The sequence below is a fragment of the Halichoerus grypus genome, chromosome 5 (assembly GCF_964656455.1).
Source record: "Halichoerus grypus chromosome 5, mHalGry1.hap1.1, whole genome shotgun sequence".
Classification (NCBI taxonomy): Eukaryota; Metazoa; Chordata; class Mammalia; order Carnivora; family Phocidae; genus Halichoerus; species Halichoerus grypus.
In genome coordinates, this window is record NC_135716.1 from 37,722,059 (window position 1) to 37,745,884 (window position 23,826).

Below are 23,826 nucleotides of genomic sequence, written 5' to 3' on the forward strand. Positions count from 1 at the left end.
TAGGTGGCAGAGCCAAAATTTGAACCCAGGTGATACGACTTTAGAGTTTGCTCAGTACTACTTAACAATTACAGTGATACTGAGCCTTTGTGAAGAGGTTAGCTTGTGTGCCAAGATAAAGTCACTAATCAAGAAAAGGAGAGGATAGTTTAATCATAGCACCAAACCAAACTGGGTAGACGCACAACTGAAGACCATTAGAATAAAGTAGGTATTCCAGACATGGGGTGGGCAGAGGTGCAGGGTCCAGAATGAGTTGGCTTTGCCAGCAAAACAAAAGGATTTCTGTACACTTCAGCTGGGCCAGAGAACAGTCTTAATGCAGATAATGCCTACTGAACAGAGTAATATTGGATATGATGCAGGAATGACCTAGGTTATAAAGACTTAACAGCAAGCTGAGGCTGCTTCTAGCATGTATTTAACCTTAATCCTGTGAGCAGTGGATAGCCAGTACAGAATTGTTATCAGGAAAGTAACTTATCACATTTGTTTTTTTTTTCCCCAAAGATTTTATTTATTTATTTGTTGGGGGCGGGGGGAGGGCACAAGCAGGGGGAGTGGCAGGCAGAGGGAGAAGCAGGCTCCCCGCTGAGCAGGAAGCCTGATGTGGGACTCAATCCCAGAACCCTGGGATCACGACCTGAGCCGAAGGCAGACGCTCAACTGACTGAGCCACCCAGGAGTCCCTTATCAAATTTGTATAGAACCACACAAGACCCTGAATAGCCAAAGATATCTTGAGAACAAAAGAAGCTGGAGGTATCACAATTCCAGATTTCAAGATACACTACAAAGCTGTAGTAATCAAAACAGTATGATACTGGCACAGTACATAGACACATAGATCAATGGAACAGAATAGAAAGCCCAGAAATAAACCCATGCTTATATGGTCAATTATGACAAAGAAGGCAAGAATATACAACGGGGAAAAGACCATCTCTTCAATAAATGGTGCTGGAAAAACTGGACACCCACATGCACAATGATGAAACTGGACTACTTTCTTACACCATATGAAAAAATAAACTCAAAATGGTTAAAGACTTAAATATGAGGCCTGAAGCCATAAAACTAGAAGAAATTGTAGGCAGCAATTTCTTTGACATTGGTTATACTAACATTTTTTAGATATGTTTCCTCTGACAAGGGAAACAAAAGCAAAATTAAACTATTGGGACTATACCAAAATAAGAAGTGTTTTCACAGCAAAGGAAACCATCACCCAAACAACAAGGCAGCCTATTGAAAGGGAGAAGATATTTGCAAGTGACATATCTGATAAGGGCTTAATATCCAAAATATATAGAGAACTTATACAAAAAGGCAAAAATACCAAAACTACATTTGGTCAGTGGCTCTCTTCAAGCTAGGGAGAACTTGTCCCTCATCTTCCTCTTTGCTATGAGCATTAGACGTCACGGATAGCCAAAGACTCTCACTCAGCATTTTTTTTTTTTTTTATGTTATGTTAATCACCATACATTACATCATTAGTTTTTCATGTAGTGTTCCATGATTCATTGTTTGCGTATAACACCCAGTGCTCCATGCAGAACGTGCCTTCCTTAATACCCATCACTGGGCTAACCCATCCTCCTACCCTCCTCCCCTCTAGAACCCTCAGTTTGTTTCTTAGAGTCCATAGTCTCTCATGGTTCGTCTCCCCCTCTGATTTCCTCCCTTCATTCTTCCCTCCTGCTATCTTCTTCTTCTTCTTCTTCTTCTTCTTTTTTTTTTTTTTTAACATATACTGTATTATTTTTTTCAGAGGTACAGGTCTGTGATTCAACAGTCTTACACAATTCACAGTGCTCACCATAGCACATACCCTCCCCAATGTCTATCACCCAGCCACCCCATCCCTCCCACCCCCACCACTCTAGCAACCCTCAGTTTCCTGAGATTAAGAATTCCCCATATCAATGAGGTCATATGATACATGTCTTTCTCTGATTGACTTATTTCGCTCAGCATAATACCCTCCAGTTCCATCCATGTTGCAAATGGCAAGATTTCATTCCTTTTGATGGCTGTATAATATTCCTTTGTGTATATATATATATATATATATACCACATCTTCTTTACCCATTCATCTGTCGATGGACAGATTGGCTCTTTCCACAGTTTGGCTATTGTGGACGTTGCTGCTATAAACATCGGGGTGCATGTACCCCTTCGGATCCCTACATTTGTATCTTTGGGGTAAATACCCAGTGGTGCAGTTGCTGGATTGTGTGGTAGCTCTATTTTCAACTTTTTGAGGAACCTCCATACTGTTTTCCAGAGTGGCTGCACCAGCTTGCATTTCCACCAGCAGTGTAGGAGGGTTCCCCTTTCTCTGCATCCCTGCCAACATCTGTCGTTTCCTGACTTGTTAATTTCAGCATTCTTTTATAAGAATAAATATTACTGACTAGATAAATACATTTTAGAGCATTTCATGTTTCTATCTCTACAGAAATATTTTAGTTTGTTCCTTCATTTGTCATTTATGCAGTGAACATTTTTTGGTCCTCACCACGTACCAAATGCGATATACTCATAATTTAACCAAGTTGCTGCCCTGGAGAAGCCCCCGGGTCACTGATGGGAGTAGACATATAAGCACTTAATTTCACCCAGAGATCACCTGGCCAGACCCACCAATCTGAAAAATGATTGTAGTGGAATCAATAGGCTCAAAAATTTAAAAAGGTAAAAATGTGAAATTTTAATTGAAACTGCTTTTGACTGAACAGTCATGTTTGACTGACATTCAAAAATTCATGCTAAGATTACGGAAATTCTGGTGGCCTTGGATATACAAGACCATGCAATCACATGGACCAGACTGATAATTCTTATAGATTACAAATATTGATATAAATATAGATTATAAATACTTAGCTTTAAGTTTCTTCCAGAGAAATTTAAATAAAATAATAGGTAATGTCTATTTTTACCTACTTTTTGCTAGGGAATTTTTAGCTTCAGGGCGCCTGGGTGGCTCAGTCGGTTGGGCCTCCGACTCTTGATCTCAGCTCAGGTCTTGGTCTCAGGGTCATGAGTTCAAGCCACATGTTGGGCTCCACGCTGGGTGTTGGAGCCTACTTAAAAAAAAAAAAAAAGAAAGAAAAATTTTTAGCTTCATGCTAATATTAAGTGGGTACTGCGCACATGTGACACATTTGTGTATCTGTTTAGTTCTGGTTTCTGCCATCTAGAATCCTTTAATTAGACTTGAAAAATTATATTCATTTTGTATCTCCAAGATAATACTTTATAATTTGTTTACCCTATAAACATTGAGTCTGAAAGTTTAACTGAAAATAAACAGAATTTGTGCAAAGGAGCTTAGAAAAATTTAGGCCAAACATCATCATCTCCATTTGTGGTTATTATATTTGAAAGATTAAAAAAAATCACATCCATTTGAAAAGCTAAAGGCTATTTTTAAATGTGATACATATGGAATTTTTCATCCCAGTGTCTGTTTCATAACTAAAACATTAAAAAACTGTATCATGCATGTCAGTTTTGCTGTTGGTAATAATTTAATGTGTGTACTCTAAGTTAAATGAATATACCTCTAATGTCACCTTTATTTTATAATTTAGGAAAAACTTGTTTTATATTAATACTTAATATGAAAAAATAAAACCAGCTTCTAACAGCAGGGGAAGTACTTCTAAAACATTGGAATTTTTCTGTTCAGGCTTTGTTTCTATGTTCAGATACATAATGTATTTCCAGGGGAAAGTGGATTATATTTATGTGCCCATATATTTCCCTGGGTCATTAGGAAGCTATTATTTAAATTCATGATAAATTCTAAAAAGAAATGATAACAGTCTAAGAGAAGGCATTCAGGAAACATACCAGTTCATACTTTTACTCACTTTCTTATTAATGTATTTCACAGAAGATTTGGCTTCTTATAATTAGGGAAGCATCAATTAGCTTTTCTTTAAGAGAAAATGTTCTAAAATACTTAAGCATGGCTATATATTCTCTTTTTGATTCTTAGAATAGAAAGAAATTTCATTTAATTTTTTTTTGTATCTCTAATGAACAAAAATAATCACAGGCATTATATACAGGTATATCACAGGTAGCTACGTCATATTTTTAAAATTAAGTATCTTACATTGTTATATTTTAAAATTTGCTAGATACATTAATATTAAATTATTAGATATTGCATCTGAAGTGATTCAAATTCAACACATATGAATAAGCACTTGTTGCACTATATTCATTTATTTAATAGGAACCAATTTTTAAATTAGTATTTCCAGACCATGGGAAAATATTAATAAGGTTAACATTGAGGTTAGAACATGTTATTATTTCTGTTTTTTGAGACTGACTTGGGATTACTTGGTTTAAATATATATTAATATGTAAGATTCTACTTTTAGTTACTATTTTTAGAGTAACATACCAACAATTAAACCTCTTTTTTAGTTTTTAATCTTTTGTTTATTCAGCAAAAGTATTGTAAGTACCCTCTCTGTGCCTTTTTATTTCCCTTTAAAAACTAACTCAGTCAAGGGAACTATTTGCAAAACATCCCTATACTGTGGTCTACTCTTCCCACTTTACTCAGAATAAAGGGCTTCCTACTTTATCTGTATGTAGCTGTTAGACTTGAGATCCTAACCCCTAGTCAAATCAGATGCTTGCAAAATTGAAGCAAACCACTGCCAGTGACTTTATTAAACTTAACAAAGAATTAGTTACTTGTGAAACTAATGGAACATCTTTATTTTTTTTTGCCTTTGATTTTTTTTATTATTATGTTATGTTAATCACCATACATCATTAGTTTTTGATGTAATGTTCCATGATTCATTGTTTGCGTGTAACACCCAGTGCTCCATGCAGAACGTGCCCTCCTTAATACCCATCACCAGGCTAACCCATCCCCCCACCACCCTCCACTCTAGAACCCTCAGTTTGTTTTTCAGAGTCCATAATCTCCCATAGTTCATCTCCCCCTCCAATTCTTCCCCTCCTGCTGTGCCTGGGTGATAGACATTGGGGAGGGTATGTACTATGGTGAGCACTGTGAATTGTGTAAGATTGTTGAATCACAGACCTGAACTTTTCTGTTCAGGCTTTGTTTCTATGTTCAGATACATAATGTGAAACAAATAATACATTATATGTTAAATATATGTAGAAAGTAAAATAATACATTATATGTTAAAAAAACAAATAAAAGGAAGAAGATAGCAGGAGGGGACTAATGGAACATCTTTAGATTTACCTTTAGTCTGTTTGGTGTTTCGCTTATTTGTTCAGATGTGAATTCTGGCTGTAAAAAAACTGGTTTTAAATATCTTATATTAACCATTAATAGTTCAAAAGGATACTAGTTCATAATATTATTGAGAGCACCTCTGAATAAATCTTATAACTGGTTAGGATTTACTTACAGTTTAAAGGAAAAAGTCCTCTGATGTTACAGGGCTAAAGGAAGAAGGAAAATCTGTGGGTAGGGGTAGGGAACATGGGGCCATTTGGCCTAGTAAAAATTTTGTAATTATTTGCAAAACTGATTAAGAAATTGCAAGGAGAACAATAGCATACATAAGCGACTTTTGACATAGACAAAAGTAGGACTTGCATATTTGGGGCGTGGCTCTGGATTAGGCATTAAATTGAATTTGACTGTTAAATAATACTTAATAGCAGCATAAGAAAATGGAATCTAGTGTCCCTGGTAATCCTTTCTTCATTATGGAAATTCATTATGTATTAGAATGATAAGTTTCAAAATTATATTCTTTCATTATGCCAGTTTCTGCTCTGATTTTTTTTTTATATTTGTGTGTAACCTGAACACCAGTACTGACAGGATTCATTTTAAAGCCTAGTGCTTTTGTTTTTTAAACCTTTCTTTTGAATTTATTCTATGTTACATCTAATCAAATGCCTTGATATTGAACCCTATAAAATTTCAAAGTAAAGAACTTATTTTTATTAAATAAGAAGTGACTTGAATAAATGTTAATGAGGAATAGATATCTTTCAAATAAAAGCTTAGCAAGTGTTAGAAAAGTATTAGATTAATTTTTATGGTTGAGTTCTATTATTCTATAAGTATCTTCTATAAGTAGAAAAATAGAATTTTTGATAGAATATGCAATACTAATTTTAATATGCAGATAAATTATTTAATACTGATAAACTTTAGGTTTACTTACAGTCTTGTTAAAAGACTATTTGTTAGTCAGAGTATGACTGTGTTCTCATTTTATATTTGTTTTATTCCCCAGTATGTACTTTGATTTATGGTCAATTGAAAGTTTGAAAGTCTTAATCTATGATAAACTCTAAACTTAGGTTTATGATATTGGTTTATTTTATGCCATTGTTGCTAGAAAAACTGATTACTAGGTAGGAGTAATCAAATCAAATCAAAATTTAAAGTATGTCAAAGTAATTTTCCTTAATAAAATAATTCCATTAAGATGTTTTCATTAAATTCACCAACCTATTAATAATCTGCATAATCGTCATCAAACTGAACACAAGGTTTACAAGGTAGCTTATATAAAACAACCTAAGTATTTTAATGCTATGAATCTAGATTTTTTAAACAAAAATACATTTTACACATACACACATATACACACACCCCTCTATCCAGAATTGTTATGAGCATGAATTACATGTGCAATTTTTAAGAGGTTTAAAAGTAAAACACAATTTATATTGATGGGCCAGCCATAAGAGTACTTAGGAAAACCTTAGAGAGCTGCCTAAGAAATTGCTATTTAATCCTGTCTAAACATATTTTGTCCAAGTGAAGAGAGGGAAAGGTATTTTGTTCCTATAATTATTTTACTTTCTACAAGTTCCCTTTCATCATATGCTGAATCTCTATCAGGTTAGATCATTAGACAAACTTCTTAGATTTAAAAAAGTCAAAGGTAGATGATTAGGAAAAGACTTGATTGGGCAAATTTGGGATGAGTTTTGGAAGGCTTTTTATTTTTTTAGATCAATTTCCCTGAGCTTTTGTTTATTCATTTTATAAGGCATGTAAGAATACATCATTAGTTTTTAACTTGACCCTTCCTAATTCTTTTGCATCTTAAAAGAGATCAAGACCATATGTTTAAAATATTTACTGGGAAACTTTCAGAATATGTGCACCAATAATTTTGCTTACTTTAATGTCTGTCGTATTGTGATAGTAATTCTTAGTCCTCAGTTGTTAAGAACTTTATTTTAAATTCATTTTCCCATAGTATTTTCCTAAATTATGTCTTGTTTTCAATTAATCTAAAACATCATCAGCTGTAACTTTAAAAAAAATTTTATAACAGTTTTATTGAGATATAATTCACATGTCATATAATTCTCATTTAAGGTGTACAATTCAGTGGCTTTGTTTTTTTTAGTATATACACAGTTGCGCAGCTATCACCACAATCAATTTTAGAATATTTTCATCACCCCCCAAAGAAACCCTCTACCCATTAGTAGTCACTCCTCATTTCCCACCAACATCCTCCTCTGTTTCTATGGATTTGCCTATCTTGACATTTCATATAAATAGAATCATACAGTATGAGCCATGACTATTTTTTCTACCTCTCTGCTAGATAGGGGATTATAATAGCAGGATGACAAGAATATCTTTTTGACTTAGGAGTTTACCAACTCTCAGAATAATAATAGATAATACAAAGTATTTCTTAAGGCAGCATAGATGTAACTTGAAGTCTGAAATAAAATATTTTGAAGTGGACTCTCAGGACCTTAAATACTAGGGTAGTGAAATTTTCTGTATATTGAAAATCGGTTGTAATACATATATAGTTATGCCCCAAGAGCCTAGCTCATCCAGCGTGGGAGTCTTGATTTTCACACTGTTTTTCTCCCTGGGTCTGGCCCAGGATAACTTCCCTATATAGTCTCTGTTAAACTTGCCTTACAAGAGAACCACCCTGATCTCCTTGTAGCCTGTTTGCAGTGACCACATAGCTTGGGTTTTCCTGGAGAGTTTCTAATTGCACATATTCCATGCCAGTGTCAAACCATGTGTTGTGATTTTTTATTTTAAAAATTTGATAACTGTATACATTGTTGGGAAATTTGGCTCCACCCATCTTGACCTAGATAAACATAATTCGTAGGTAATAAATACAGTGATTTTTTAAAATAAATATTCTCTCAGAACATTCAGTGAATTTATTGTGGGTAACCTTTCAGTTAGCTTTATTATTATATATTTCCCAAGCTTTCTGTTCTTCAAAACGATATGTAGTCCCTGGATATTAGGTGATTTTATAGACTTACCAACCATCTTCTAGTAAGCAGTAATGTAGGAAAATGTACTTATTCTCAGAAGATGTGTGCTGAAGTATTTAGGTGTGAAATACCAGGATGTTCTGCATATACTTTCCAGTGGTTCAAAGTAAAAAGTGTGTGTGTGTGTGTGTGTGTGTGTTTGTGTGTGTGTAAAAAGCAAGCAAATATAGTAAAATGTTAACAGTTGTTGAACCAAAGCAGGGCATATAGGTGTGTTCATTGTACTATTATTTTAACTTTTCTAGGGATATTTTAAATTTATCACAAAGGGTTAGAGAAAAATATATACACTCCCTTTCCCTTTATGTAAGTTATGTTTTGCTCCTTTTGTCAAGGTACATAGCATTTAAAAATATATGACCCAATTCCCCATCAAAATACCATCCACTTTCTTCAAAGAAATGGAACAAATAATCCTAAAATTTGTATGGAACCAGAAAAGACCCCGCATAGCCAGAGGAATGTTGAAAAAGAAAAGCAAAGCTGGCGGCATCACAATTCCAGACTTCCAGCTCTACTACAAAGCTGTCATCATCAAGACAGTATGGTACTGGCACAAAAACAGACACATAGATCAATGGAACAGAATAGAGAGCCCAGAAATGGACCCTCAACTCTATGGTCAACTAATCTTTGACAAAGCAGGAAAGAATGTCCAATGGAAAAAAGACAGTCTCTTCAACAAATGGTGTTGGGAAAATTGGACAGCCACATGCAGAAGAATGAAACTGGACCATTTCCTTACACCATACACAAAAATAGACTCCAAATGGTTGAAAGACCTCAATGTGAGACAGGAGTCCATCAAAATCCTAAAGGAGAACACAGGCAGCAACCTCTTCGACCTCAGCCGCAGCAACTTCTTCCTAGAAACATCGCCAAAGGCAAGGGAAGCAAGGGCAAAAATGAACTATTGGGACTTCATCAAGATAAAAAGCTTTTGCAAAGCAAAGGAAACAGTCAACAAAACCAAAAGACAACTGACAGAATGGGAGAAGATATTTGCAAATGACATATCAGATAAAGGGCTAGTATCCAAAATCTATAAAGAACTCATCAAACTCAACACCAAAAGAACAAAGAATCCAATCAAGAAATGGGCAGAAGACATGAACAGACATTTTTCCAAAGAAGACATCCAAATGGCCAACAGACACATGAAAAAGTGTTCAATATCGCTCGGCATCAGGGAAATCCAAATCAAAACCTCAATGAGATACCACCTCACACCAGTCAGAATGGCTAAAATTAACAAGTCAGGAAATGACAGATGTTGGCGGGGATGCGGAGAAAGGGGAACCCTCCTACACTGTTGGTGGGAATGCAAGCTGGTGCAGCCACTCTGGAAAACAGTATGGAGGTTCCTCAAAAAGTTGAAAATAGAGCTACCATATGATCCAGCAATTGCACTACTGGGTATTTACCCCAAAGATACAAAAGTAGGGACCCGAAAGGCTACGTGCACCCCGATGTTTATAGCAGCAATGTCCACAATAGCCAAACTGTGGAAAGAGCCACGATGTCCATCAACAGATGAATGGATAAAGAAGATGTGGTATATATATACAATGGAATATTATGCAGCCATCAAAAGGAATAAGATCTTGCCATTTGTAACGACGTGGATGGAACTGGAGGGTATTATGCTGAGCGAAATAAGTCAAACAGAGAAAGACATGTATCATATGACCTCACTGATATGAGGAATTCTTAATCTCAGGAAACAAACTGAGGGTTGCTGGAGTGGGGGGTGGGGTGGGAGGGATGGGGTGACTGGGTGATGAACACTGGGGAGGGTATGTGTTCTGGTAAGCGCTGTGAATTGTGCAGGACTGTTGAATCTCAGATCTGTACCTCTGAAACAAATAATGCAATATATGTTAAGAAAAAAAAAAAAAAAGAAAAAAAGAAGAAGAAGAATGTAGCAGGAGGGGAAGAATGAAGGGGGGGAAATCGGAGGGGGAGAAGAACCATGAGAGACGATGGACTCTGAAAAACAAACTGAGGGTTCTAGAGGGGAGGGGGTTGGGAGAATGGGTTAGCCTGGTGATGGGTATTGAGGAGGGCACGTTCTGCATGGAGCACTGGGTGTTATGCACAAACAATGAATCATGGAACACTATATCTAAAACTAATGATGTAATGTATGGGGATTAACATAACAATAAAAAAATTAAAAAAATAAAAAAATAAAAAAAAAATAAAAATAAAAATAAAAATATATGACCCAAGACATACTAGAAACATACTAAATTATGTTTCTGAAGTTGTTTTAATTTGTATTTGTTTCTACCTTTACCTTTTTAATAATTCTTATATTTGTATTTATATTCTTAAATTTTGTGAACCAAATATTGTATTTACAGTTAAAGAATAATTACACATGTGACCAAATACCCACCACCTAGGTCAAGCAATATCAGTATCAGTACCAGTTCCATAGAAGCCCCCTGTGTATCCTCCTCTGCTCCCCATAGAAGTATCCACTATCCTTGCTTTGTGGTAATTATTTCTGTTCTTTTCTTTGTAATTTTGCCAACCAGGTATGGATTCTTAAGTATATATATATATGGATGGATATATATATGTATGCATTATATATGTATATGTATACATACACACACACTTTTTTTTTGAGTGACTTAACACAAATTTATTCTTACATTTCTTGTAGTTGAAGTCCAAATGAATTTGATTGGTGTGGAGTCAAACTATTGATGACACCCGAGCCCCTGGGGAATGTTAAGAAGTATGTTTTTGAGGACCATCCATGTTGATGCATGAAACTCTAGTTCATACATTTTCAGTGTTATATAGTATTCCGTTAAATGATTATTCCATAGTTTTGTATGTCCATTCTCTGTTGACTAATGTTTGAGTCATTTCTCATTTTTTTTTACCATCACAAACAGCACTGCTGTGAACATTTTTGTACATGTTTCCCATTGCTCAGGACTCTCTAACTCTTGCTGTTGCCAGATTTTTGAATTTCTACCAATGTGGTAGCTATCAAATGATCTTCTGTAACAGTTTTAGTTCATGTTTCCCTGAATCACCAACAGGATTGAATATAGTTTTATGTGTTTCTCGTGGGTTTGGCCTTTCTAGTTTCCCCTTCTTAGAAGTACCTGTTCAAGTCTTTTAGTTTTCCACTGAAGTTGTCCTTTCTTGTGGACTGTAGGTGCTGTTCATACATTCTGGATTTTTTTTTCAGTCATATTGTGCTACAAATATAGTCTCCTATTTTATGGCTTATATTTTCACTCTCTGTAGCGTTTTTTAACGACAGAAATTCTTAGTTTTAATATAATTGAATTCATTATCCTTTGTTAAGGTATACACTTTCTGCATCATATTTTAGAGAACATAAATATATTTTGTTGACCTCTAAAATTTTATAGTTTTGCCTTCCATGTTGTTTTGTTTTAATTAATAGACTTTATTTTTTAGAGAAGTTTTAGGTTTACAGAAAAACTGAGCAGAAAGTAGTTTCCAGATATGCCCTCTAGCTCCCTTCCATCACCAACCCCCCCCATATCTCATATTAACAAGTTATGTTAGTGGGTTACATTTATTACAACTGATAAACCAATAGTGGTACATCATCATTAACTAAAGTCCATAGTTTACATTAGCATTTATCCTTTGTGTTATATAGTTCTGTGGATTTTGACAGATACATAATGCCATGTACCCACCATTACTGTTTCATACAGAATCATTTCACTGCCCTAAAAAACTCCCCTGCGCTCCACCTATTCATCCCTCCATCTCTTCCCTCAAACCTCTGGCAATTATTGATCTTTTTTTACTGTCTCTATGGTTTTTATTTTCCAAAATATCCCATAATTGGAATCATGTACAATATATAGCCTTTACAGCCTGGCTGCTTTTACTTAGCAATATACATCTGAGGTTCCTCGGTGTCTTTTCATGGCTTGATAGCTCATTTATTTTTATTGCTGGATAATATTCCATTGTATGGATACACCACAGTTTATTTATGCATTTACATATTGAAGGTTATCTTGGTTGTTTCCAGTTTTTGGAAATTATGAATAAAGCTGCTATAAACATGGTGCACATGTGTGTGTGGACCTAAGTTTCAGTCACTTTGGTTTTTGAGTCAAATAGGGGTCCAATTTCATAACTAGTCCCAGTACCATATATTGAAAGGATTGAAAAATCCATCCTTTCTCTATGAAATTCCATCTCTGTTATAAGTCAAGTGTCTATATATGAAAGATTCTATTTGGAGGCTCTCTGCTGTATTTTCTTAGTCTATTTGCTTAATTAAACCCAAATACCATACTGTCTTAAATATTACAGCTTTAATAGAAGTCTAGCTTTGTGGTAGAGCAAGTTCCCCCACCTTGATCAAGTGCTTCCAGAGTCCTTGGCTACCCTTGACCCTTTGCACTTCCATGCAAATTTTATTTTATTTTACTTTATTTTTTTATTTAAATTTGAGTTAGTTAACAGATAATGTATTATTTGTTTCAGGGGTAGAATTTAGTGATTCATCAGTTGCATTTAACACCCAGTGCTCATTACATCATGTGCCCTCCTTAATGCCCATCACCCAGTTACCCCATCCTCCCACCCGCCTCCCCTGCAGCAACCCTCAGTTTGTTCCTTAGAGTTAAGAGTATCTTCTGGTTTGCCTCCCTCTCTGTTTGTGTAAATTTTAGAATCAGTATATCACGTTGCACAAAAATTTCTGTGAGATTTGGAGTGGACTCTATTAAACCTTTAGGTCAATTTGGAGAGAATTGAGATATTTAGGAGTTTTGAATCTTCCATTTCATGCATAGTATATCACTTCATTTAGGGTTTTTTTTCTTCTTTTTTAAGTAAAAAGTTAAATTATTTTCCAAAGTAGTTTTTTAATTGGGTGAATTTTTAAATATTAAATTTGTGTTAAGAAAATACAGATAAACACAGCAGATGAAAGTGGGACATTATGTTGTTTCTGAAAAGATGAAGAGGATCGGGGGGGACCAGTAAAAGAGACTAACAAGGGACAATCAAGGAGGTAGGAACCCAGGAAAGCATGATATCCTGGAAGTCACATGAGAACAGTGTTCTAAAAGTGGAGTGCTCTAAAATAATTCACATTCTGTTGAAGCTCAAGAAACATAAGGACTGATAATTTACTGTTAGGGAGTTAGCAACAAAGAGGTCACTGGTGATCTTGAGGAGCAGTTTGGGTTCATAAATTCTTTAAGTGCAAAATATCTTCCCTAAGTCTCTAGATAATGATGAAGAAAAATTATCACAGTAGCATGAAATAATGATTTATTTTGTGAACAAAATCTCTTGAAGGGCAGAGCCACGTCGTGCTTTGTGTGGTACCTACCAAGTGGGGGTTTTTACCTCTCCTGGTTTGTTGATCACAGTGGGGAGCCCCACGTTGCTCTGGAATGGGACCCAAGAACGAGTTTCTGGGATCTCTTCTCATTAGCGGCTTTCTTAGAGTTCCCTCTCCTCCTGCCCCAGCCCCATTGGAAGAACTTGATAATAGAAATTTTCTGTACTCCTGAGTCAGTCCACACCTTCCCATGGGGATTTAAAAACAGAACGATTTGGAAGATTTTTTTTTTCATATATTTTTGAAATTCCATTCTAAGCCACAGCTCTCCCTGCCTGCTCTAATTAGAGCCTTAGCTCTAATTACTGTGCCTTCCCATCTTTTGCATACCTCTAGGCTTACTCTTTTGTGAATTCTCTTAGCTTCCCAGCTCTCGCTTTACTGGATGCACATCTAATTTTTCATTTCGCCAGGCTGAAACCCCTTTCATGGCAGTCTTATGGCCTTCTCTTATTCAACAACTGTTTTTATTTGGCTGCTGCTGCCATTTTCTGTATGAAATTTCTAATACTCTGTTGTGATTTTTTACCTTCTAATTTTGCCTAATTGCTTTTTAAGAAAAACTTACTTTGGAGTTTTATTATCACGGTACTGGCCACACGTTCATGAAACGTTCACGTTTCTGAGAAGAACAGTGTTTATGTGTCTATGTTGTAATGTATCTAAAATGTAAATAAATTGCTTATATTTCTAGTAGTTTTTCTGTCAGGAATCAGGAAACAGTTTAGGTGCGAAGACATTGTTTCAGTCGTTTGCAGCCTTGTGCTTTCACATCATTGTTTGCTGCTTTCCCAGAAACATACTTCAGTCATTTAATATTGTAAGCACTGTGTGTGTGTATAACAGCTTTATTGAGATATAATTCACAATTCACTTATTTAAAGTATACAATTCAGTGACATATCACTATATTAGCATCATCACAGAGTTGGGCATCCATCACCACAATCAACTTTAGAACATTTTCATTATGCCAGAAATTAAACCAGCACCCCCAGCCAGCATCCCCAACTGTCCCCCAAACCCCTAGGCAATCACTAATTTACTTTCTGTCTTCTCAGTCTCTACATTTGCCCATTCTAGACATTTCATCCAAATGTAATCATGTAATATGAGGCTTTTTGTGTCTGGTTTCTTTCACGTAGCGTAATGTTTTCAAGGTTCATCCATGTTATAGCATGTATCAGCCCTTCATTCCTGTTTATGGCTGAAGAATGTTCCATTGTAGCAATGTACCACATTTTGTTTATCCATTTATGAATTGATGGGCATTTAGATTCTTTTCACCTTTTAGTTATTACAAATAATGCTGCTCTGAACAATATTGTGCAAGTTTTTGTGTGGACTTTTCATTTCTCTTGGGCATATACATAGGAGTGGAATTGCAAAGCATATGATAGTGCTAAGTTTTAATCATTTGAGGAGCTGCCAGACTATTTTCTAGGCTGCACCATTTTCCATTCCCACCAGCAGTTTATGTGGGTTCTAATTTTTCCACATCCTCACCAATACTTGGGATTATCTATATTTTGCTTATGGCCTTTCTAGTGGGTATGAAGTGGTATCTTATTGTGGTTTTGATTTGTATTTCCCTAGTGGCTAATCACGTTAGTATCTTTTCACATGTTTATTCTCATTTGCATATATTCAAATCCTTTGCCCATTTTTTAATTCGGTTATTAGTATTTTTATTATTGAGTTGTAAGAGTTCTTTATATATTCCACATTAAGTTGCTTATTAGATATGTGATTTACAGGCATTTTCTCCCATTGTCTTTTTACTATCTTGATGGAGTCTTTTGAAGCACAAAAGTTTTTAATTTTGGTGAAGTCCAGCTTGTTTGTTTTTGCTTGTGCTTTGGTGTCATATCTAAGAAAGTTTTGCCTAATCCAAGGTCATAAATATTTACACTTACATTTTCTTCTAAGAGTCTTATAGTTTCAGCTCTTATATTTAGGCCTCTGGTCCATTTTGAGATAATTTTTGTATATGGTGTGAGATAGGAGTCCCAACTTCATTCTATTGCATGTTGCTATCCAGCTGTCCCAATACCATTTGTTGAAAAGACTGTTCTTCCTCCCATTGAATTGTCTTGGTACTCTTAGAGAAAAGCAATTGGTCATAAATGTGAGGATTTATTTTTAGACTCTCAGTTTATTCCATTGCTATATATGCCTGTCCTCCTGCCAGTACCACACTATCTTGATCATTGTAGCTCTGTAGTCAGTTTTGAAATCAGGAAGTGTGTGTCCTCCAACTTTGTTGTTCTTTTCAAAGATTTGTTTTGGCTATTTTTTAAAATATTTTTTTTTATTTTTGTAAAAAACATAAAATTTACCATCTCAACCATTATTTATTTATTTATTTATTTATTTTTGAGAGAGAGAGAGAGAGAGAGAGACAGAGAGCACGTGAGCACAAGTGGTGGGGAGGGGCAGAGAGCACGTGAGCACAAGTGGTGGGGAGGGGCAGAGGAGGAGGGAGAAGCAGGTTCCAGAGGCGCTGAGCAGGGAGCCCCACACAGAGCTCAATCCCAGGACTCTGGGATCAAGACCTGAGCTGAAGGCAGACGCTTCACAGACTGAGCCACCCCAGCGCCCCCATCTCAGCCATTTTTAATTGTAGAGTTCAATATTGTTAAGTACATTCGTATTACTGTATGACCCATCTCCAGAACTCTTTTCATTTTGCAGAAGTGAAGCTCTGTCTCCCTATTTCCCCCTACCCCCAGCCCCTGATAACCATTATTCTACTTTGTGTTCCTATGAATTTTATTATTTTAGGTATCTTGTATAAGTGGACTCATACAGCATTTGTCTTTTAGTGACTGGCTTATTTCACTAGCATGATGTCCTCAAGGTTCATCCCTGTTGTAGCTTGGTAGGATTTCCTTTCTTTCTAAGACTGAATGGTTTTCCATTGTATGCTTTGGCTATTTTGAATTTCTTGAATTTCCATATGAATTTTAGGCTTAGCTTGTCACAGAAGCAGCTGAGATTTGGGAGGTACTGCATTGAATCTTGCAGTTCTGTAGATCAATTTGGGGACTGTTTCCCTCTGAACAACTTTAAGTCTTCTAGTCTGTGAATATGGGATGTCCTTTCATTTATTGGGGTCTTCATTAATTTCTTTCAGCAATGTTTTGTAGTTTTCATAGTATGAGTGTTGCACTTCTTTTGTTAAATTTATTCCTAAATACTTAGGCTTTTTGATGGAATTTTTTTCTTAATTTCATTTTTGGTTTGCCCATTGCTACTGTATAGGTATACAATTGATTTTTGTATGTTGATCTTGTATCCTGCAACCTTGCAGAATTCATTTATGAGATCTAGCAGTTTTTTGGTAGATTCCTTAGGATTTTCTGTATACAAGATCATGTCATCCGCAAGTTGAGATAGTTTTATAGTATTGTATTAAAATACATTAAGGCAACAAACATGTATTGAGGACTGGCTGTGGTGTCAGGCATCGTGCCCCATGTTGGAAATATAGAGATAAAAGGCATAAACTCTGCTTTTGTGAAGTTGGCAGTCTAGTCAGGGAACAGATCTTTAAACCAGGAATCACAGTTCAGCACTGTGGTTGAGAGATACGTAGGTGCTGTGGTAGTGCTGAGAAGCTACTGCACTGGGGGAGTTAGGGAAAATGCCACAAATGAGTTTATATGGAGTTCTGGACCATTTCGCAGATAAGTAGCCATGGTTATAATAACTTATCATTTCAAGGCCAAAATGACCTTGAATATGTAAGAATTATTGTGTAGTACTTCAGCTTTAAGACTTTTTAGGTCTATCAAAATTTAAGCAGATTTGCATTAATAGTGAGACAACACATCAAGATTTCAAAGTATATACAGATGTTTGATTATGTAGTAAATCTGTTGCTATAAAAGCGTATGATCACATTTGGAAAATTGCTATTGCATGTCTTGGCAGTTTATTAAGAACTGAAAACTTTTAAAACTAACTGGTGTTTTGATAGATTAAGTTCAAGGCCACCTTTTGTTTAAATGATGTTTTGTTTTCTGTAATTAGACCATGCTAGGTGAATTAAGTACGTAATTAAAAACAGAGGTTTGGCTAATTCAGAGTAAATGAGTACAAAATACAAGGTCATTATCCATCTCTAGTGAGACTCCAGATGAACAGTGCACATGGAACTATTTATAAAACATTTTGCATGGTCAGAGCTCCTCTAGGTTGCTGTCCATGGCTTTTAAATTAAAGTGTTCACAGACTTTCCAAAAAAAAAAAAAAAGTACCTGTATTATAGAAGTATGATCCCATTTACTGTGCTCATCTGAATGGAAAACCAAAAAAGATTAGAATCTCATATTCTATCCCAAATAAAAAGGTAAAATACACTCTTCCTGTTTCAAAAGTGAACATTTAATATGTTGTTTGGCACACTGAGTTCATGGTAAGAGCTGTATTGATAACTTTTGAGAGTTGTGAGTCTCAGTTGTTTTCATTTTCCCAGACCCTGGAGATGTGCAAGTACAACATCTCTAGTCTAATGCGTTTCCTCGAAGCTTAGTCACAGTGGCTGCCATGGGATGGGAAGTCCGCGAAGAATTTTATTTGGAGTATTTTTTCTTCTGATGGTTCAGGAATGTGGTGCTTTTAGAAAAAAGGTGTTTAATTTAGTGGCTTGATTCATGGAGACATAAGAATTGGTTATTAGAAGCACAAAGCTTAAAATTCTCTTAGAAATCCCTTCATAGTTCTGCTCCAGGGGCCTCTCAGCTTTTTGCTGCTGCCTTTCCATCTGTGGTATCTGTGCTGCGGTCTTCCTGGGCTTCTCGAGCATCAGCACTCCGTCTTTATCTTACTGGTCATTTGCCTGTCTTTCTAGTCACTGTTTAAAGTTGATTTACTCAGGAGAAAAGATGGATTTGGTCTCCCAATAAATGTTACTGTAGTCTCTTGTCAAGCTCTCATCATGTACTTCAGAAATTATTTTTTAAATATCTGTCTTCACCCCCACATTTTAAATTCCTCTAAGGTAGAGGTCTTGATTGTCATGTTCAGCCCTGTATCCTAGTACCAAGAATGGTTTCTGGCTAATAACAGTTGTTCAAACAACGTTTTTCAATGAAATCCTCATTGGGTAAATTCTACAGATCTCTACCATTCTGTGCTAGATCCTGTACCCAGCAGTGTTAAACGAAAATAATAATAAGTGGTCTCTTATTCCTTAATCTCAAATAGCTTAAAATTAATTAAAAGACCTTTCTGGACATTTGTTGTTACAAAGCTTTTTGGGGTTAGGGAAATAGTTTGATAACTACTGTTCTGGGATAAGAGATCTGTTTTACTATCCTAATGTAAGCCAGTTAAGTGCTTAAGATGCCCATGCAAACAATTATAATGCAGTAAGGTAATTGTTTAATGGAAGAATTTTCAGAATTACGGTTGAGAATGTGTAAAAGAACACCAAAGTCTACCTGATAGAGAAAAGGGCTGCTGTTAAGGAAATTAGCCTTTAAACAGATACCTAAAAATAAGTAAGAATATCCCAGGCAGACAAGTGGGAAACTGGTGCTCCAGCATGTACGGAAGAGTTGGACACAGGAAGGTGTGTTCAGTGTTGCTGGAACGGAAAGTCGAGCTGGGAAATGGTGGGAATGCAGGAGAGTGGGCAGGTACATTTATGCCATACAAAGTTGAGAAGGTAGCTTGTCGATGACTGAGAGCTACTGAAAAATTAGAACACATCTCCTCTAGAAACTAGTTTGCAAGGATTGAGATTAGAGATCCAAAAATCACTAAGGAGACTGTTGCAGTATGACAACGTGGTCCAAATGAGAAATGAACAAAGGCGATGGAAGAAATGCAAAGAGACAGGTTTGAGAGAATCTTTAGTGCTTAGTGATTCGATCTGGGAAGTAAGAAAGAGGGAAGAATCTCAGATGAGGAGCGCCTGGGTGGCTCAGTCGTTAAGCGTCAGCCTTCGGCTCAGGTCATGATCCCAGGGTCCTGGGATCGAGCCCCGGATCGGGCTCCCTGCTCAGTGGGAAGCCTGCTTCTCCCTCTCCCACTCCCCCTGCTTATGTTACCTGTCTCGCTGTGTCTCTCTCTGTCAAATAAATAAATAAAATCTTAAAAAAGAAAAAAGAATCTCAGATGATTCCCAGATATTTTACTTGAACAACTGGGTGAGGGATGGCTCCATTCACTAGGTTAAGAAATAATGAGTGACTTTTTTAAGGACTTACATGCTGAATCAGTTTGGGACATATAAGTATTGTCAAACGTTCAGATTCAGAGCTCCACAGAAGTATCTGCCTGGGTGAGAGATTCAGATTGTGGGTGATTTTTGAACTGGCGTCACTAAAGTCATGACTCCGGCGGGAGAGTAACAGAAGGCGGTCTGAGATGGGAGTCCCTGTGGAGCATCTCCAGAAGAAGGAACGGGATGTCTTAGATACTGAGGGAGGAGGTCTTTTCAAGAAAGAGGAGGTGAATGTGTAAAAAGCTTCAGCAGGATTCATTCATAGGAAGACTAATAATTGGAGATTAGATTTGACACTTGGAAGGTTAATGTCGATTTTACTTGGAAAAGCCTCAGTGAGATGGTGTGGCCTAAAGCCGGATTGCTTCGGGGTGAGGAGTGAGTCAGAAAGAAGTAGACTTCTTGCCAGGAGTGGCAGGTGAAAAGAAGAGAGCTAGATGATACTTAAAAGGGTACAGAAAGTTAAAGAAACTTTTTCTTTTGGTTTGGGTTTAGGTATGAAAAACTTGAGGATTTTTATATGCCGAAAGGAAAGAGCTAATGGCAGGAGTTTGAGGATTGACTGAAGATAAGCAATGGAATGAAGTCCCTAAGGAAAGAGGGGATGGGACCCAGAGCATTGATGAGAAACCAAGTCTGATGGGAAGAGAGCTGTGTTATTCTGGGTCAGAGCAGTTAGGGAAAGAGGGTGAGCACTGGCTTGGAGCTGAGGGGGGTGGCAGTTGGAGATGCCACTTAATCATTAATCCCTGGGGCACCTGGGTGGCTCAGTCGTTAAGCGACTGCCTTCGGCTCAGGTCATTGCTGGGATCAAGCCCCATATCAGGCTCCCTGCTCAGCGGGAAGCCTGCTTCTCCCTCTCCCACTCCCCCTGCTTGTGTTTCCTCTCTCGCTGTGTCTCGCTGTCAAATAAATAAATAAATAACCTTAAAAAAAAAAATAGAATAGTCATGACTTTTAGAATATGATCTTTTGTCTTAGCCAGTAATTTCTGTTCTTTCCTCTTATTAGCAGTTCTATTTTAGAAAATTTAATTTCAGGCATACATTTGAGTGTTACCCTTTGTGTTTTGTTAAAGCATATTAAGTGGAGGTCAGTTGAGGCTTAATTTTGCTTGTGCCTTTAAAATAGCCTTTGTCTACAAGATGAGCAATAACTAAGTGTAAGTAACATCTATAATAGGATTTCTTTTTTGTGGTTTTTAATTACCTTATTATCTATATAGAAAAGAAAGCTTTATATACCATTTTTAGCCTTCCTATATTAATACTATCCTCATGGTTTTAAGATGCTGTTTTAATTTATGAACCCATATCCTTTGGTATATTAACTTTAGTTTTAATTTTTGAATTTCTTTGCTGAGTTTTCTACCATTTTCTATACTTGCTAACGGATTAAAAATTTTTAAAAAAAAAGAATTAAAAATGAAATTAAAACGTTTTTACACTCATTGCTATTTTTAAGTCTGTAGTAGGCTGAGAAAACATATTTGTTTTTATTTTACTAATAGGTATGCTAAGTGATCTTGAGACCATTCATTGTCATATATTTGCAATAACATATTTTAAATATACTATACCAAATCACAGAGTAATGGGTTTGCTATTATTATTTTTTGGTTAAAACAAACAGAAAGAAAACTACACACACACATACATACACACGAACACTTTTGTGTTTATCTTGCGTAAGCAAGGAGAAAGGTGTGGAAGGATACCACTAGCAGTAGTAAGTGGTTACTTCAAGGATGTAGAGATGGGAGATTATGTTTTTCATTCTCTATCTTGCTCCTTTTTTTTCACTTTTGTGTATTAAAAATACAAAATGCAGAAGGCACAAAGAAAAAAGACAACTCTGATCCCTTCTATGAATTACTGTCCAAATAAGTAATTTCCATTCCTGCCTCTATATGGATCTAGGAAGATTTGTTAAAAATCAGATCCCGGACTCTGAAACAGAACCTCCAGGAGTGATAAAAATATTAGACTGTTGGTTCTCAAACCTGGTAGATCATAAGAACAACCTAAGAAGCTTTAAAACATCTAGATTTCCTCCCCTGTGAACAGAGACTGTGTAGTCTGTAAATGGTTTATGGAACTTGCAGTTTTTTAAAAAGCTCCCATGGGGGCACCTCAGTTGGTTTAAGCGTCTGCTTCTAGGGAGCCCCACGGTGCATTGGCTCCCTGCTCAGCAGGGAGTCTGCTTCTCCCTCACCCTCTACCCCTGCCCCCCACCCATTCCTGTGTGTGTGCATTCTCTTTCTCTCTGTCTCTCTCTGTCTCTCAAAAAAAAAAAAATCTTAAAAAAAAAACCAACCCTGTGATTCCAGTGATCCAACAGGTTTGAGAACCACTAATATAATGATTTGTTTTCTCTGTGCATGACACTGTGCTAGGTGCTACAGTTATTTTAAAGATTACTAAAATATAGTTTTTGCCTTCAAGGAATTCACAGTATAGTTGGGGATTGGGAACAGTGTAAAAAGGGGTGGGAAGGACTGATACATAGCAAGTATATGTACTTCTCAAAAGAGCAAAGTGCCCTAAGATGTAAAGTCCAGAAAAAAAAAAAGGTAAGAGTGTCAGCTATTACCTTTATTAACTCTATTATTTAACATTGTTTTGAAAGTTCTAATACAGTAAAACAAGAAAATGAAGTATAAATATTATAAATGAAGTGAGAAGTACCATCTTTGGGAAATGTAAAATATTATTGACTAGCTAGAAAACCCAAGATAATAAGCTAACATTTATGAACATTATTAAAAGCTATGAACTGACCAGTAAGAAGATCAGTTACAAAATAAATTTTAAAGTTGTTTCCTCTATACCAGCACAGAGAAATATGTTTTTAAAGATCTTATTTATAATAATATAAATAGAGAAAGAAGATCTGTATCCATACTTAGAAATTTGTATAATGAAGTAAACTATAGAACTTAAGGAAACTATAGAACTAACTATACAAACTATAGAACCAAAGTAAGGAACATAAGAACAATTTAATAAATGGAAAAACATTTCATATTTGTGAATGGGAAGAGTTAATGTTTTAAAATTATATATTCTCCCACTCCCTCCAAATTTTCTCCATCATTCAGTACAATTTCAATTTAAATTTCAGGGTCTTTTTGTGTGTTTTTGTTTGTTTGTTTTGCCAAACCTAACAATGTATTTCTAATGTTTACCTGGAAGAATAAACCAAACAAACTTCTGCCAAAAAAAAAAAAAAAAAGAAAGAAAAAGAAAAGAAGAAAAAAGATGTAAGTTACTTGCATGAACAATAATTAAAATAGTCTAGTACTAATTCAGAAATTCAGAATATAATAAAAGGATTTTTAATTAGTAGGAAGAGATATACACTAATATCTATTATTAAGTTGACTCTGGTGTTGGTATAGTCAGCTTAAATGTGTGGAGAAAGTAAAGTCCATATGGATTAAAGAAGGATTCAATGCAAGTAAAAAATTAATGGGAAAATGTAGGTGAATATGTATGTAGTCTTAATGTGGGGAAGGCTTTTTATTTTTTTAATTTTTTAAAAAAAGTTTTTTAGGGGCAAGGCTTTTTAAATGTATGGTAATAAAGGGGCACCTGGGTGGCTCAGTCAGTTAAGCGTCCGACTCTTTCAGCCGAGATCTTCATCTCAGGGTCATAAGTTCAAGCCCTGCACTGGGCTCCATGCAGGGTATGGAGCCTACTTAAAAAAAAGAAAAAAATATGGGGCGCCTGTGTGGCTCACTTGGTTAAGCATCTGCCTTCACCTCAGGTCATGATCTCAGCGTCCTGGGATGGAGCTCCATATCCAACTCCCTGCTCAGCGGGGAGTCTGCTTCTCCCTGTCCCTCTGCTTGCCGCGCCCCCCTCGCCCACTTGTGTGTGCGCATACACACTCTCTCCCTCAAA

At 36.1% G+C, this 23,826-nt stretch overlaps 1 protein-coding gene across 5 annotated transcripts in view; it reads left to right on the forward strand.

Moving 5' to 3' along the window:
* STK3 (serine/threonine kinase 3) overlaps positions 1-23,826 on the forward strand; it is a 267,137-nt gene that overhangs the window by 209,733 nt on the left and 33,578 nt on the right. The window contains exon 11 of one of the 5 annotated variants that reach the window (XM_078072182.1): positions 10,990-11,098. The exons of the other annotated variants lie outside the window; for them this stretch is intronic. Coding sequence (XP_077928308.1) covers positions 10,990-11,004 — 15 coding nt within the window. The 3' untranslated portion in view covers positions 11,005-11,098. Of the gene's footprint in view, positions 1-10,989; positions 11,099-23,826 lie in introns of those variants that run through there. 5 annotated transcript variants of the gene reach the window in all.